This window comes from Pseudopodoces humilis, chromosome 2 (genome assembly GCF_049639895.1).
Source record: "Pseudopodoces humilis isolate 2021_Gansu_Grassland_sample_001 chromosome 2, ASM4963989v1, whole genome shotgun sequence".
Taxonomy (NCBI): domain Eukaryota; kingdom Metazoa; phylum Chordata; class Aves; order Passeriformes; family Paridae; genus Pseudopodoces; species Pseudopodoces humilis.
Genome location: NC_142201.1, coordinates 39,617,393 through 39,632,770, shown reverse-complemented (window position 1 = coordinate 39,632,770; position 15,378 = coordinate 39,617,393). Strand labels below are relative to the sequence as shown.

Below are 15,378 nucleotides of genomic sequence, written 5' to 3'. Positions count from 1 at the left end.
AAAGTAGCTGTGATGAATGAGTCTCCTGGGAGTAATGAAAATAATGGTTCAGCCACACTGCCAGGCCAGGTGATGAGCTGAGTACCTTCTCAAAGTCCACGTGCAATTTTGAGGTCTCGGTGGTTGTGGTCTTTGCCTTCCTGCTCCAGAGAGGAAAGTTCTCAGCACTTCTGGTGTCTCTGTTCCTGCTTGGGAGCAGAGAGGGAGAAGGTGGTATAATCTCCACTTAGAGTTTCTCACTTGGTTGTTGTTGTCACTTTGGCATAAAAAGCAGTGACAGAAGCCTTGGCTGTGCTGTTGGCTCCTGACCGCATCCTGCCTCTTCCCTCCCAGCACCCAAACAAAAGGAAACATTTGACAAAAAGAGGTTTGATGGGACTCTCTGTCTTGTGACTCCTGCTCAGATAAGGTGCAGGCAGTGAAAACACTTCACCCACAAAGGAAAGTCATAAATTATGTTGTACTTTGGTTCCTGTTTGCAGAACAGTATTTCAGACCTTGACTTTGTTTCTCCTGAGAAGCAGATGAGCATGGTGCCAAACCTGTGAAGGCTTCCAGGAGATGGAACACTGAAAGCTGTCAGTTTGTCACTATTGCAGCAGAGCCTGCTTGTCTCCCATAGAAACTTTAGGGGGAAGGAAGAATAAGTAAACAAAAATGGTTCCTTTCTCCAAGTGAGCTTGCACGTACTAGATGTTGTGACAGCCTGTTCATACTTGATGAACTTCTTTTCCCTGCTAAGAGTTAAAGGTGGGAAGGTATCATCTTCAAAATGCTAAAGAAAACAAATTAAAGTCTGTGTTCATGTCAAATGGATCAATTCAAGTCATGACTTTTTTTCTTTCTGTATAAAGCTTCGGGGCTTTGCTGTGACACTGGAAAGTCTTGGTACACTAGTACATGATCCCTTTCATTGTAATTTGAAGTAGAACAAGGTGTTTGCCTTGAAATGATGTTGATGTGCTTATAGCATTATGTTCTCCAAAATGTTGTTTGGTAACTCCTTATTCCATCAGTGGAGTGCATCAGATTTGAACATACAACAACTGCTTGTATTAAAGTATTTCTGGATGAATGGTCCGTCAGATTTCATTTTTAGCATGAATGTTTTGCTTACTGCCATTGTGTTTAAATACTTTTATTGCTCCATAAATGCTTGGGGTTGCTGTGATCATTAGCCTTTGGTCAGGCATGTTGATGAGGCACACATGAGTGTTTTAATACCAACAAACAGTGTGCCATCATCATCATCTGGATTTAATCTTCCCCACCACTTTCCAAATAATATCCTCCTTTTCTGTGGTTTCTAAGTCTCTCAAAATGCAGTTATCTGGGCTAAAACATTTCAATTACTGACTCAGAGTGTTTATTTAAAGTTTTGGTGAAACACTTCAACCATCTTTGAAAAACAGTTGAGATGTAAATACCTTTGTTTTCCTTCCACTTTTTTTTAGACTGGCTTAATAATAAACTTGATTTCTCATTGTTTATAGCTGAACCTTGAGATCCAGCACCAGAAAGGTTGCTCTGATATCAGGAATTCGCCTTCTGCTATTTTTTGTGAAATTTCACTCAAAATTGGTAATTTTGTAAGTGTGAAAGCTCGCCATCCGTGCACACTTAGCATTGGCTGTGTGCAAGCGGGGAGGTTGCACATGCACTCAGCTGTTTTCAGACCAGTGACACAGCTCCGTCTGGTGTCAGGTGCTGGTACCAGGAGCAGGGAAGAGGTAATTCTGAAGGTGAGGAAGTGGAGAAGGGCAGAGCTGGGATTTGGCCAGGTGAGCTGGGTAGGAGCCGAGAGTTGAGGAAAATGTATTGGAGATGTGCTGTCCAGGAAACATCAGTGCATGCTCTCTTCCAGCCCTGTCCTTCCCTGTGCCTCAGTGTGGGGTGGCATGTGGAGGGGTCAGGTCTCCACCCAAAGGGTGCTGGTGCAGCAAGAGAGGCAGGCAGTGGCAGAGTTGGCAGGAGATGGGCTCTAGGTCAGGTGTTCACCTCTTCCTCTGGAAACCAGTGAGTGGGTCCCTGAAACTGGGATCTTAGCTGCTAGCCATGAGGTGGGTACACTCCCAAATCCCAAGGTGTCTAGTAAGGTATCTGCATGTGCCACATGGATGCAGCAGCAAAGTGAAAGGAGAACAGACACCTGCAGTCAAAAACTGCAGGCACTTCTCAACTCTTTGACTGTATTTGGTCTCAGTTTATTCTGCATAGAGTGGGAGTAGTACTGTCTGGTATCACAAGAAGACCGAGAAATTCATTAATAATTTTAGCGGAGCCATTCCTAATGATCCTGTAGAGCCAGCCCTATGTATAGGCCCAGAAAGGGAATGAGTAGCTTGCATTGAGGCCAGGAGGTAAGTGAACATGTGTTAGAGTATTGACAACTGACTGTCAGGGTTAAAAGAAATGCCATTTGACTGCTTATCTGCTGTGTGGGAAAGGCTGTGCAAAATAGCAGATGTGGTCATGTAATTGAGGTTGGTATCACTGCTTTTACTGATGAAGATAGGTACCAGGGAGATTGTCAGGATATTCCAATGTCATTGCCATATAATAAATGGTAGGCAGTCTAGCGTGTGTGTGTGTTCCTCCCAAAGTCACGGATATATGCCTTGGAAAACCTAGAGGCATTATTTTAATTTGAAATTAACCTAGAATTTTACTTAGTCAGTGCTGAATCTGTCTTAAGGAAGAGTATAGCTATCTGCTCCTTCAACACAGTATTGAGAAGGTATAAGCACTCTTGAGACCACAATCCCATATTCTAGTACTGGAATGAATATAGTATTCAGGGAAAGTAATAAGACATCCTAATGTGTCTTATCTTTTCTCATAACCGTGATTTAGCTGCCTAATTCCGTAAGCTTCCATTTGAGATAAATGTAACTGCATTATATTTCTTGCTATTTTTGCTAGATCTTCTGGAAGCTTCCTAATACCTGGTGGAAGGGGATAGATAGCCCTTCAGTAAAAAGAAAAGGGGTTTTTTTTTTAGCTTACTGGAATGCCAGGGCTTCATTCTTTCCTCCTGCTTGAATTTATGGACCTTTTACCAGTGTTCTTTTTCCCCCCTTTTTTTAAGCTGATTTAGTTTGTTGGTTCTCTGGGTATTTCTCACTGCTAACTCTTATGTCCTGCTGCTTCAGAGCAGGGGGTCTCACTGCCCCTCTTGCTAGTAATGCTGTTTTCCCCATTCCCTGGAGTTCAAGAGAAATTCAAGACTGCAAGAAAAGATGGAATCTAAAATGTTTCACTGATGTTAAGAAACCAATTCTCAGAAGAGGAGGAGCATGAACTGGGTGTAGAAGAGGTGAGGAAAGGTGCCCTATTTCCCCATGGCTTTTCAGGTCAGGTATACTTGATTGCTCTCTGTAGGCAGCCCCACAGTAATATGGTATCTTTAATCTCAATAATTTATTTACTGCTTCTCAGCAGTTGTAAAAATTAAGGAGAATTTTATGTGTGATTCTTCCTTGAAAATGCATATATATTAATTTTTAGGTGTTTGTTTCTTTAATTTTTCTTTGTTTTCAAGGACTTTCCTGGTGTCAGACTCCAGCCCTTGCTGGCTGGTCCTAGGAGCAAAGCTGATGATTTATTAATAACGCAGCTGCGGTGCCAGCGCTGCCACTGAGAGTGGGTAAACACTCCTCCTCTGCAGATGGACAAGACTCTGTACTTTTCACCTCTGCAGTTATGTAAGGTGTCCTTGGCCATCTGTGTATTTAACTTGGCCCTTGCTTTTTCCATTTGTTTACAAAATGGTTGGCCATGAAAGTTTGAAACCCCCAACGGAGAAGAGTCCCAGGAAGCCTCAGCTGGACTGGGAGTCCCAGCAAGTAGATGGGTGCATGGTGCATAGTCCTGAGGAGCAGCACGGGGACTCTCCAGTGACATGTCAGGTCACCTGGTAGCAGTTCAGGGCTGCTGGGCATCCTGCTTGAGAGCTGTGGCATGCTGGTGTCCAAGGCAGTCACTTGCTTCTGGTGTACATCAGGTCTGCCCTTCTCAGGGACTTGTGACATCATACTGATGACCTTTTCCATATGGTGAGACTATTCCAAAGAACGGGCCTTTTCCAATTCACGTTTAATTCACTACAACTCTCAGGTGAAGCTCTGAGGCTCCTTTGGCCAGGTGAGTTGCTGTAGGAAGCCAGTGGAGTCAGTTTCATAGCACTCTACTCCCATTTTCTTTCTGACCTAGTCAACCAGGCTCCTCAATGCCAAGGCATAACTTCTGCTCCTTTTTGATGCCACATAACTGATTCTATGGCTTTTCCTGAGGTGCATTAAGATTCCTGGTTGCTGAGGGAACCATTGCTGGCACACCAGTCTGTTGTGTGGTCCTTGCTGGGCTTATGGGCATCCCATCAGCAAAGACCTCTCCCCATTACTCGCTATTTCTTTTCTGACTGGAGATGGTGGAGGATATGTACTAGTGCCTTTCCTTTACAGGCCACTTAGAGAGAAATAAGGTGTCTTGGGGTTTGAGTGTCAGTTCTGCAGTTACCCTTGCCTGCCTTATCACTGCAAAGTGGTGTTTCCAAAGCAAGGAATTTAATCTCAGTCTTGTTCATATAAGCAAGCTTGCATTAAAGTCAGCATATGTCTGCTTGAAGGTTTTTATGGGATTTGGAAACGAGGTGGGGAAAGGGATATGTCAGGAAGTGGTGCTGTGCCGTACCCATCTTCTTGTTCGGTGTTCTGCTGTTCTGCTACGCCACTGTTGCCTTTTCTCTCGCCAGCTGCCCTGCAGCCAAACAACTTACCTCTCTTTGCTGGGATTAATTCTGGAATGACTACTTTTGTCTGCTCTTGAGATATTGAGAAAATTTGAAGAAAACTGCCTCTTACCAAGCTCTTATCTTCTTTTACAGTTCAGTCAAGTTAAATTTAATGTATGTTGTTTACCAGCAAAAATCTGTGTCACCTTGACTTACTGTGTGGTCCAGCCTGCAATTCACACATTTCTCCTGTCTTCCACAAAAACACTCAATCCTTGAGATTAGCAGGTGTGTTAAAGCTGCCCAGCCAGCAGTTAACTATGTGTAATGCTCTATCCTGAGACTCTTTGAAGATTTTAGACATTCTTTTCTATACTGCAGGAGTCAGTGAATATGTTGACTTCTCTGGCTGGGCAGAGTTGGAGGGCTTAAATCACTTGTCTGCTTCTGAAAGCCATCTTGAGTCCCATGGCAGGCTGCCTCCAGTCCTCCCACGGGGGGGCTGCCTTTGTTGCAGGCTGCAAAGGCAGCTTCACGCCACGTGAAGACTCTCACCACCCATGTAATAGAAATCAGACATCTGAGGAATTTCATCTGAAAAGGTTATGCTTCCCTCCACTTCCTTTATGTTCACTCTGTTGGGTTTTTCCCTTATACTACTACCTGTTGGCTATCTTTCATTCTGTGGAAGTTGTCTGTGTGCATTAGAGTGAAGATTTATTTCAAGGATTGTCCACAGTTGCTTGTGATGTACTGCTGGTCAATGCTGGTAGCCAAACATGAAGCTAAGATAAAAATAACTGGTTGATTTTGAGTGCCAGTGGAGGGGGGAGAATGAGAAAAGAAAAACAAAAGGAGCTACATAATTGGAGAAGAAATAATCTCTTTTGCCCTGTTATTCTCAAATTATTTTCAAGGCAGTAAACACAGAAATAAAATAAATTGATATTAAACTGTTGTCTCTTTGAGTTTTCTTCTTATTTGTTAGAATAATCTCGAGGATGTTTGTCAAACAACTTAGAATTTCGTAAATAGTTTGGGCTTTTTTTGGCATCTGCAATATCTGCCTGATTTCTTTGTCTTCTAAGCAATTTAATATTGAGTACACTTCCCTTGATATTGCAAGGCAAATTATTAAACCATTCTCTATAGCTATGCTCAACATTTGTTTGAAAGAGCATCTTGAGAGACTCAGAGCTCTTTGTGCATTGCAAATGTGCTCTTCAATAGAACATTTTGTCTTTTTCCATTTAAATAAATATCTCCTATTAAGTCTTTAGTGGTAAGACTCTTACATCATTTAGACATTCCATCTTTTTGTATGGCTTCCATTTTTGTTCAATATTTTTCTATTTTTTCTGGCAGTTACAGGCAGTTCTTGTACTCCACTTTTATTAATAAAATGATCAATTTTATTTTAGTTTAGTTTAGTTTCTTACAAAAAATTGAAGTCATTAAAAGAGTAGCTAATGGGTTTTCTTAGCTTGTTGGAAACAGACTGAATTCACCTGAGAATTTTTTTCCTTCTTTCTTTTCTACCTTAAAGTAGGAAAGTGAATTTGCCTTCTACTTTTTCTTGAAGCGGAAGTGTGTAGGTGCGTATAAATATGTATGCACACTCCCTAACTTTGGTGGGTGGACTTGCAAGGTGGCTTTAAAAATACAGAACTAAGTTCTCAGCGATGTTTTAAAGTTGTTTTTAAGTTGTTTTTGTTGGTAGCTTTTGTCTGTTGTTTTTTTTTTTGCCAGGAAAACAGATCCAAGGCCGAACCATTTCAAGTGTAATATAAGAGATGCTTATGTTGTTTTGAAATACATTTTTTCCTTTAGGTCTTTGTGTTTGTAAGGTGTATGGCAAATAGTAAGGCTGAGGTATTTGAACTCACCATCAGAAGCTCAGTATTTCTATTAGTAGTACAGTTCGGTCTTTTTGAATTATTTTCAATTTCACAAATAGTTCAAGATAAGGGATCTTATTCTGATCTCCATTTCTTTCTACAAAATTATATAAAATTCTACTTAGGCTGAAAAATTGTGTTTTCATATGCATACGTGTTTTCAAGGCAATGTACTCTAGATGCAAAATTATGCAAAATGAAAAAAATATTGAATTTTTTTCGTATGCCTTAAGGCAGAAATAAAATGCTACATTACATTTTTTAAAATCTCTGACTAGTCATTCTTAAGGCTTAACTAAATCCCCTAAGTCCTTGGACATATGCATAACTTTATGAGCATGTGTAGTCCTACAGATTGTGTGAGGTGGTGCATATTCACAGCAAGTGCAAAGGGAATACTTTAATGGGGCTGTAGTGTCTGGTTTTTTACTTCCTGAGTGAAGTTAGGAAGCAGATTGGCCTGCATAGGAAAATTGAATTCATGGATTGTGATGTAAGATGGAAATGCTTTTTAATTCAGTCCAAACTGAAGTCTGAGGGTTTTCCATGAGTGTTGAAATTACTGTTGGTGATTGAACTCTCTTGTACTAAAATATGTAGGGAAATGCATGCATTCAAATCCTGTAGAATGAAAGGAATCATCCCTCTCTGTATGAATACTCGGTGTTTTCTTTAGTGTCTTGGGGCTTTTTTCCTTTTTGATACTTCTGCATCTGAAAAATAACTTTTGAATTGGATGTTTTGGGCTCATGGAGTTAGTGTGGCTGTCTATGCATAGAAGCAGAAGCTTAAGTGTCTCAAAATACCTACCCTCCTATTGACTGGGTCTGCTTTTAGCCTCAGGGAGCACAGGATTATCACAATTGAAAAGTTCCTGGTTTATGAAATACTGAAATTTTTTAATTGATTGGGTGAGGCCACACATGTTCCCAACCAGAATTTGCTGAGAGGCTGCTGAGGAGGAATCCCAAAGGAGAAAAAAACAGTTTTTGCTCTTGACAGGAACTCTTCTAAAGAGGTATTTATGGCTTAGGTACCACCCCAGCTGCTGACACTGCTGTCTTTGTGGCTATTCTTGCTATGTGCTGCCACCACCCTGGACAGTGAACTGTGCTAGCTCCCACTCTGCTGGGGTTTGAACAGTGTGTAATATCCTCAGCAGGCAATGTTTAGCTAAGCAGCATGCCCACAGCTGCAAAGGCATTACTGTTTTAAAATGTGTTCTGATCTTCACAGGTATGTGCAAGGCGTGCAGAAAATTGCAAAAGTTTTTTTTTTTTTTCGATTGGGAGGGGTAGTTGTGGCATCAGGTGATTATTACTTTTTTTAAAATTTGTGTGTGTCTTTTCTAACTCCAGCAAATGTTTAGATCTCATGGTGTCTTATCTGGAAACCAGAAAATCTTTTTTCCCTTCATAGTACCAGTTGCTCAGATGCCTTCTAAAACCATTTATGTTTGGAAGTCATATACTTCTCTTCTTTTCCCTTTAGACTGCATATTCAATCTTGAGACAATTTCATCTGCATTTTAGGTTTAGCCTGTTTTCTTAAGGAAACAGGTTTTGCATAAATGCACTGTCCATGTTTTTGCCAGCATCACCCTCTCGCCCTAATAACTTCTAAACAATGTAGCCAACTTCAAGCAAAGTTGCTAGAAGCAGACATCTCAAAGACATATCTCAAAATTCTTACTGGTTATGCAAAAATTTGTGTCTGGGTGGAAGAGAGATTCAGAGTTTTCCCCTATTAAGGAAAGGGCAGGAGCGGGCACTAAGCCGCTCCCAAGTGTGGTCTGCCAGCAGCGTGCATGTCTTGGCCGGCTCCTCAGGACACACACGGCTCCAGTGAGTTATAATTATCCTGTGAGTTGTTTCCTGGGCTATAGTTAGAAGAGATGGGAGGGTGCTGTGGGGGAGAGGGAAGGAGGGAAGTGGGGTACGGTAGGAAGGTGGGAAGTTACGGAGAACAGAGTTGAGTAGGGGGAGCTGGAAGCACCCTGGGGAGTGAGGTTTGGAACAAGGGACAGATGTCTGCAAGGCAGCAGGCCTCCTGCTTTCTGCTTCTCATTGGATAACCTGTTTCTTAAAGGTGTGTCAGATGTTAGGCTATGATGTGAGGTGGGGGAGTCATGCTCTGTTATTTCCCACTACTAGCATCAATAAATTGCCTGAAATTCCGTGCATGAGCAAAATAATTCTGGAAGCTTTAGTTGATTCTTGCCTTAAGAGGTAGAAGAAACAGTGTTTTGCTGGTTTTTTTTTCCCAAACATACTGCTTTTATGAAATATAATTTTAATAAGTAAAAGCATACTCATTATTATACATAAGCAATTCCCAAGCTTGAATTAATTATTGGTATTGTTACTATTAGAGTAAAATACTGAAAGAAGTTGTGAATTTATGAAATATTCAAAGACAGGAAATGGATCCTTAGGGTGTTAACATTCAAAGTTATGGGGTGTTACTTCTACATTCACCTCATTTTGCTCATTTTAAATTTAAAATTCTAAGCACATATCGAGCTTTTTAATATACTCTAGTCGGTGGGCTGTCTTGTGGCATTGATCTTGGACAAACTACCTATTGTTTTTAATGGGAAAAATCTCTTAATTAAAAAAAAATAAAATAAAAAAGCCAATGGTGTGACATGGCTTGTTAAGGGATGTGTTTTTGAAATTAAGCCAGTCAGGTAGCAGCTCCCGAGACCATTGCCCCTGCAGGAGCGGAGCCTCTCTTTGCTGTGCCCTATAGTGTTGGGCACTGAAGTCCTTTGAGTCTGAGTCCCAGCTCCTCAATGCACCCTTTCCCTCTCCCAGTGCTTTGCTAGAATGAAGCCTGACACAAGCCACAACATGATCAATCTGGATAATTAGCAGTAGAAAAGTAGTTTTTCTGTTAAAAATTTCTATTACCTGCCTGAAGTGTGGTGTTGGGCAGCAGGCTGGACAGCTGTAGAGGACAAAGGCAGAGAAATAAAGGCCAGAGTTAGGTACCATCCTTCCTGGATGAGGGGGAGTAACAGACTGCTGGGGGTGTAATCTGATGTCTGTTCATTGTTCCTATCCATTGCAGATAAGGAGACAGCTCATTGAAAGTGATTTTTTTGCGTGAACTCCCATGGGAAGTGCACAACCACTTATGATGTGCTTGTTGATAACCTTTACTTCATGGGTGACAGGAGTTTCTAGGGACCCAGTTTCAAACCAATTTGTCTGTGCCCTCGGTTTCAGAACTCGAACTCATATCTGGGAACAGGTTAAAAGTTGTAAGAAGCAATTACTTTTCCCTGCTGCCTGCCTTATCCTCCGGAGTTTGTGCCATCCTGTGCCAGAGGGACTGAATGTCTGTGGAACAGCTCCTAAACTACTGTGGTTTTCAGATGAAGCAAGCCTTGCTCCAGAGGCTTGATATTGATGTGCCTGAAAGTTAAAGTACTTAATTTTGTCTCTGCATTTGTGATGATGTGGCCTTCTAGCATAGCAGTTTTTTACAAAGTGGACTCTCATGGACCCAACCAATACGTTGAATACACCTGCATGTTGTGTACAGTTGCCTGTTCTGTGTTTTGGCTGGTATGGGCTGTCATGTCAACTGGACTTCACATTTGACTTTTTAATAAACAAAAAATTTCAGGGTCAATATAATTTCATTTGACTGAGATGATACTACGAGTTTGAATTTTTGTTTGTGCAGTGATTAGTAGCTGGGAAATGGAGCATTTGGAGAAAAAGGAATGAAAACTTCCTTATAGGTGTTTTCCTGCTGCCGTTGTAGGTCCAAAACGTAAAAAAAGCCAGTCTCAGAATTTATTTGATTTTGGTAGAGAGGGCAGATTAATTTACTCACTATTTTCAGTGCTCATTCCGCTGCAGTTTATTTTGGGTCATTTAATTTCAACAAGGCTTGATCTGTTTAGAGGGCATTCTATAGCAGTGTGGTGGGACCACACAGCTCTTTTATAGTACGTACGTTCATTGCTAACCGGGAGCTCAAAAAACTGGTAAACGATGCACAGACATGAATAACTTCAGAGAGGACAGTACATTTTTGTATGGTTGGATTATTTTGAAAGTTTTCAGAAACAACCAATCTTTTGTGGACTGTGGGTTGCTTTGCAGAGCTTGAAGTGATGAAGTGTGCTTTCAGAGGTAAGACTGGAGGTCTGGCTGAAAGCACTCTTCACGTTTAAGGTACTTCAGAAGCCACTGGGCATGAGAGTTGCTCTCAGTCCTTGTTTAAGGAACATTTTTGATTCCAGAGGTCGATATTTCCATCAGATTCAGGAGTTTGATATGATTTTGCTGTTTTAGTTTTTAGATTTGCTGTAGGAGCCATTCATATACAAAATAGGGTAAGGTAAAATAGATCTCAGTTGAAAATGTCTAAATCAGTTGGCCTCATCAGCCAACAAAAAAACATATGCTCATTGTCTGTGCTGAATCTGCTTCAGTTTAGCCTTATGATGGTAAAGGCCACATTCCTCCCCAAATGAAAGATCCAGCTTTCTTTTGTGTCCATCAAATCATGACTGTTTATGGTTCTGCTCATGCCAGCTGATGAAGTAATGTTCCTTTTGTGTAATTCATTAAATCAGGCAGCATTAGTGATTCTCTCAACAGAAGGAAGGCATGATGTCCTGAAAGTGGCTGCATCTGTATTAGGAGGTTAAAAAAGCACTGAGACCATTGTTCCTGACTGTTGAGACCATTACTTTTTCTTAAATTTTTAGTTTTCTTGCATTTTCTGTCTTTGTCTGTTTAGCATACTCCCAGCAGCAGCCAGAGGCAGTTCAGGAAAGGCCTGTTCTCAATAGTTTAATAGTGTGGAAATAGCTGTTTGCATTCCCATCAGCCTCGACACAGGAGAAGCTTCCTGAACATGTTTAACTCACCCCTGAACAGCTAGTTATGACATCCTTGTAGCAAATTAGATGCAGAATCCACACTGTTTTGGCATCTAAGTCAAAAGCATAGCAATAACACTAGTTTTGGGACATTTGAAGCCTGTTGAAAGTTTTGTAGCAGAGTATGTGTGTGCATACACAGAGTCAGTGTATGTTTGTACTGTGTGATATTCCTGCATAGGGATCTGGATGCTTTCTTGACTCTAGAAGGATATTCCTGCTTGTGTACAAATAGTAAAGCCCTAATATGGTAAATGGGAAGTTTACAAAGCACATCTTAAAGACATCTCAATTTGGAAACAACTTACACAAGTTGAGTGTATCCAATGCAGTTTGACTAATGCTTTAGGCCCTCTAGTCACAGCTCTTAAAATTCTATGTTTGTTTGTGAGCCGTGTCATCAAGGAGCTTCTGATCTCAGCAAGTCCTGCCCTGCAGCTGCACAACCTCCTGGTGCACCCTACAACTTCCTTTCTGGGGGAAAATATATCAGTGCCACTCTTCCTCTGTTTGGGGTCAGCTTGTACCTCCATCTCTTCTAACTCAAGCCTCCTCAAGATGACAGCCCACCTATATTTTTATTGTCTCTTATTATCTATAACTGTCTGAAAACTCCTGCTTTCATGTTGATTGGAGCTGTCCTTTTGCTGTATACCTTCAGATTTAGATCCATGCACTGCTTCTAAATTTAGGTTGTAAAAGTACCACCTTTACTTCTGTTCTTTTATACTTGAATGGAAATAGTTCAAAGTTGTGCTGATGTAATAAAAATAGGAGGCTGGAAGGCAGTGAACTGGAATAGGGATGAATGTATGAGAGAACACAAGCAGAGAGTGGCAAGTCTAGATCCTCACTGCCATGATCACACAATTATTTTTAATATGATATACTTAAAAGCTGCATTTTTCTTAAAGAAGGTTTCAATTTGTTATTCATCATGAGATGTCATTTAATAAAAAATTTTATGTTACGATAACACCAGATACTCTAGCCAGGATGTCATGAAAGGCAGTTCAGCCAGTCTGGACAGTTCCAAGATTATTAATTGTATAATAGTGATCTGTACTTAACAATGAAAATGCTGATTCACAGCCTTTCTCTTTTTTTTTTTCTGTGGCTAATGGCCTTAATGAGAGGTGGTGGGCTGAGGCAGAGCTCAAGGCCATCAGCTCCTCACAGCCCTCTACATAGTTCCCAGGAAACACCTTGTGTTTCATTATTTCTTGATTAGTTTATGATATAATATTTTGCACGAAGGCATTAAAATACCATCAAAAGCAGCCAACTGATTAGTGTGACTTCTTTTTCCAGGGTCGTTGTACAAGGGAGAACTGCAAGTACCTTCATCCACCAACACATTTAAAAACTCAACTGGAAATCAATGGCAGGAACAACTTAATTCAACAAAAAACTGCAGCAGCAATGCTTGCCCAGCAAATGCAGTTCATGTTTCCAGGGACACCACTACAGCCAGTGGTAAGTATGTTTCTCTGATGGTCTTAATGGTAAGTAAAGGTGAAGACTCCATTGACCTGCAAAAATTCTCTAAATAGTATCAATAAAAATAGTCCTTGTCTGTTTACTTAAGGAGTGGTCAAGATTCTAGAGATATGCTCCTTTCTATTTGCATTTCAAGATGTAATGGAGTGTTGCTGTGGTCTTGATTTATTTTTCTTTTATCCCATAATAATTTGCATCTTTTTCCGCCCCTTAATGCATTTCATGTAATGTTTCAAAGATTTTTACCTGTAATCCTTCTGGAGGTGAAAATTTGTATAATAATAATAATAATAATAATTTGCTAGTAAGTAAATTGAGTAGGAGCACAAAGTTTCTCAGGAGTCTATGGGTTTCAGTGGCTTTAAATATTATTGAATCCCAGTACCAGAAACAAAGGTTAATGGGTAGCATTTTTTTACTCTGTTGAAGTCTGAAATGACCAAGGATAGGACAGAGAATTGGTGGTGCCTGCACTTCACAAACTCAGTGTTTTGTCTCGAGGTGATGCGTACAGTACCTGGGACACTTCATATCCAGGAGGTGATATGGAACTAGAGTCTGGCATGCATGAATAGTATCTTTGGAAATGCAGTTTCTCTGGGCAGCCCTTGCAGTTGGGCTCCTTAATGTAGCATGCTTCCAAAGCATGGTTTGGCAGGTAATCTGAATTAAACTTTTCACACATGGCTGCTAATGATGTTTTTTTGATCTAAATTCCTAGTGTAAAGCATCCCACTGGGGTGGGATTTTTTTCTCTAACCTGAGGCATCTGGAGGTTGGCATCAACTTCTGCAGTGAGTTTCCAAGGTCCGTTTTTAGTTTATCAGAAGACATAGGCACTCCTAATTACTATTTGCTTGGCTTGTTCCAGACATCAGCATTTGGATTAGATGATTTAGTTTACAAAGTGCCTTTGTCTTTCCGTGGGCTACCACAGAAGTCGAGTGTAGGTATCTCAGAAGAAGATATCTGCATTTGGTCACTGGAAGCTCACCCCAGATGCCTTTTTCAATAATGCCTTTTTACACTTGAAACATCTGCTGTCAGGTGGGATTGGGAATTGAGTGTCAGGACTCCCAGAATTTCTGGTACATGTTCATCAAATTATATCTGGTGATGTTGGCCTCCAAATGCATCTTGATATTTCTTGGGGATTTACTGCTCAAGTTTTCGTCGGAAAAAGTTTTGGTAAAGTAATAGATTCCACCGCTTAACATTATGAGAAAAATTGAAGTGGCAAAATTATACTTTTTTCTTCTTGTCCATTTCATCATTTGAACTTTACAACTTCTTTGACGTAATGTCTTCTGTACTGATTGCTGTGATAAAAATGCCAGGTCTGTCTCACGTAAATTGCCAGATTAAGATGACTCAGCCTTGACCAAATGGATAAAAAGCGAAAGAAAATTTCACAGAAGTTATTTGATGATTTATTCTTAAAATTATATCTGACACAAAGCTGTTATTTATATTTCACATAACACATACTGTCTTCAACATAGTTGAACCATTGTTTCATATAAGTGTTCATTATTATGCTCTTCAGAATTTAGCTCATGTTTGACATATAAACTGGATTGCTTGATTTCAAGCAGATTTGATCATTCATTAAAACACAGCATAATACACTTCTAAGGGCAGTTAGATGCCATTTCTGTATACTTGGTTATCCTGATTAATCTCTATGCTCCGTGCATCTTATTGGTACTAAGTCACATCCATTTATAATTTAGTAATTGGTTCTAAAGACAAAAAAATCCAAAGAAAACCAAACACAAACAAAAACTAAAAAAACTGCCTTCTAGCTCCTGTGTTTTCTCATGTGTATTTTCTACCTACTTTATGTCATGCAGGCCACCTTAACGAGAAAGACACTTCTCCCTTTGTTAAAGTGTTTTGAAGTCTTAGTGTTGTGCTGTTGTGTTCCGAGCTGCTGGCTTATTTGGGAACCTAATTTCTGACAAAGCTAATTGGAGATGTGTCCTGTTTTTCCACGTAGTTTTTCCTAATTCACAATTACAGCTTTGCTCTCTGGGGTACTCAGCTCTGCAGAACTAAAGCACTTTCCAGGTCTGAGCATGGGCTGACCATGGTAATGTTCTGCCTCCATCCCCTGTGGAGCTGGTGGTAACAAACCCCCTATTCTGCCTCATCATGGCTGTTTTAGCATCATACAAATGCTCTTTCTTCTGGTCATGACTTCACTGACTCACTGTAGGAAGGAACAAAACAAGATTTTTAGACCCGTATCATTCCCTCCAATCAAAGTTTTTCATATGATGGACTAATCTAAGCCTGAATAATCCCTTTCTAAATATTGTGTCCAGCTGAGATTATAATATTTA

General features: G+C 40.4%; 1 protein-coding gene across 10 annotated transcripts in view; it reads left to right on the top strand.

The window, feature by feature from the left end:
• Positions 1-15,378, top strand: part of MBNL2 (muscleblind like splicing regulator 2) — a 106,541-nt gene that overhangs the window by 59,631 nt on the left and 31,532 nt on the right. For all 10 annotated transcript variants that reach the window (XM_005516449.3, XM_014249276.2, XM_088052166.1 and 7 more), the window contains one exon: positions 12,845-13,009. In XM_005516449.3, the coding sequence (XP_005516506.2) occupies positions 12,845-13,009 (165 nt within the window). The remainder of the gene's footprint in view (positions 1-12,844; positions 13,010-15,378) is intronic.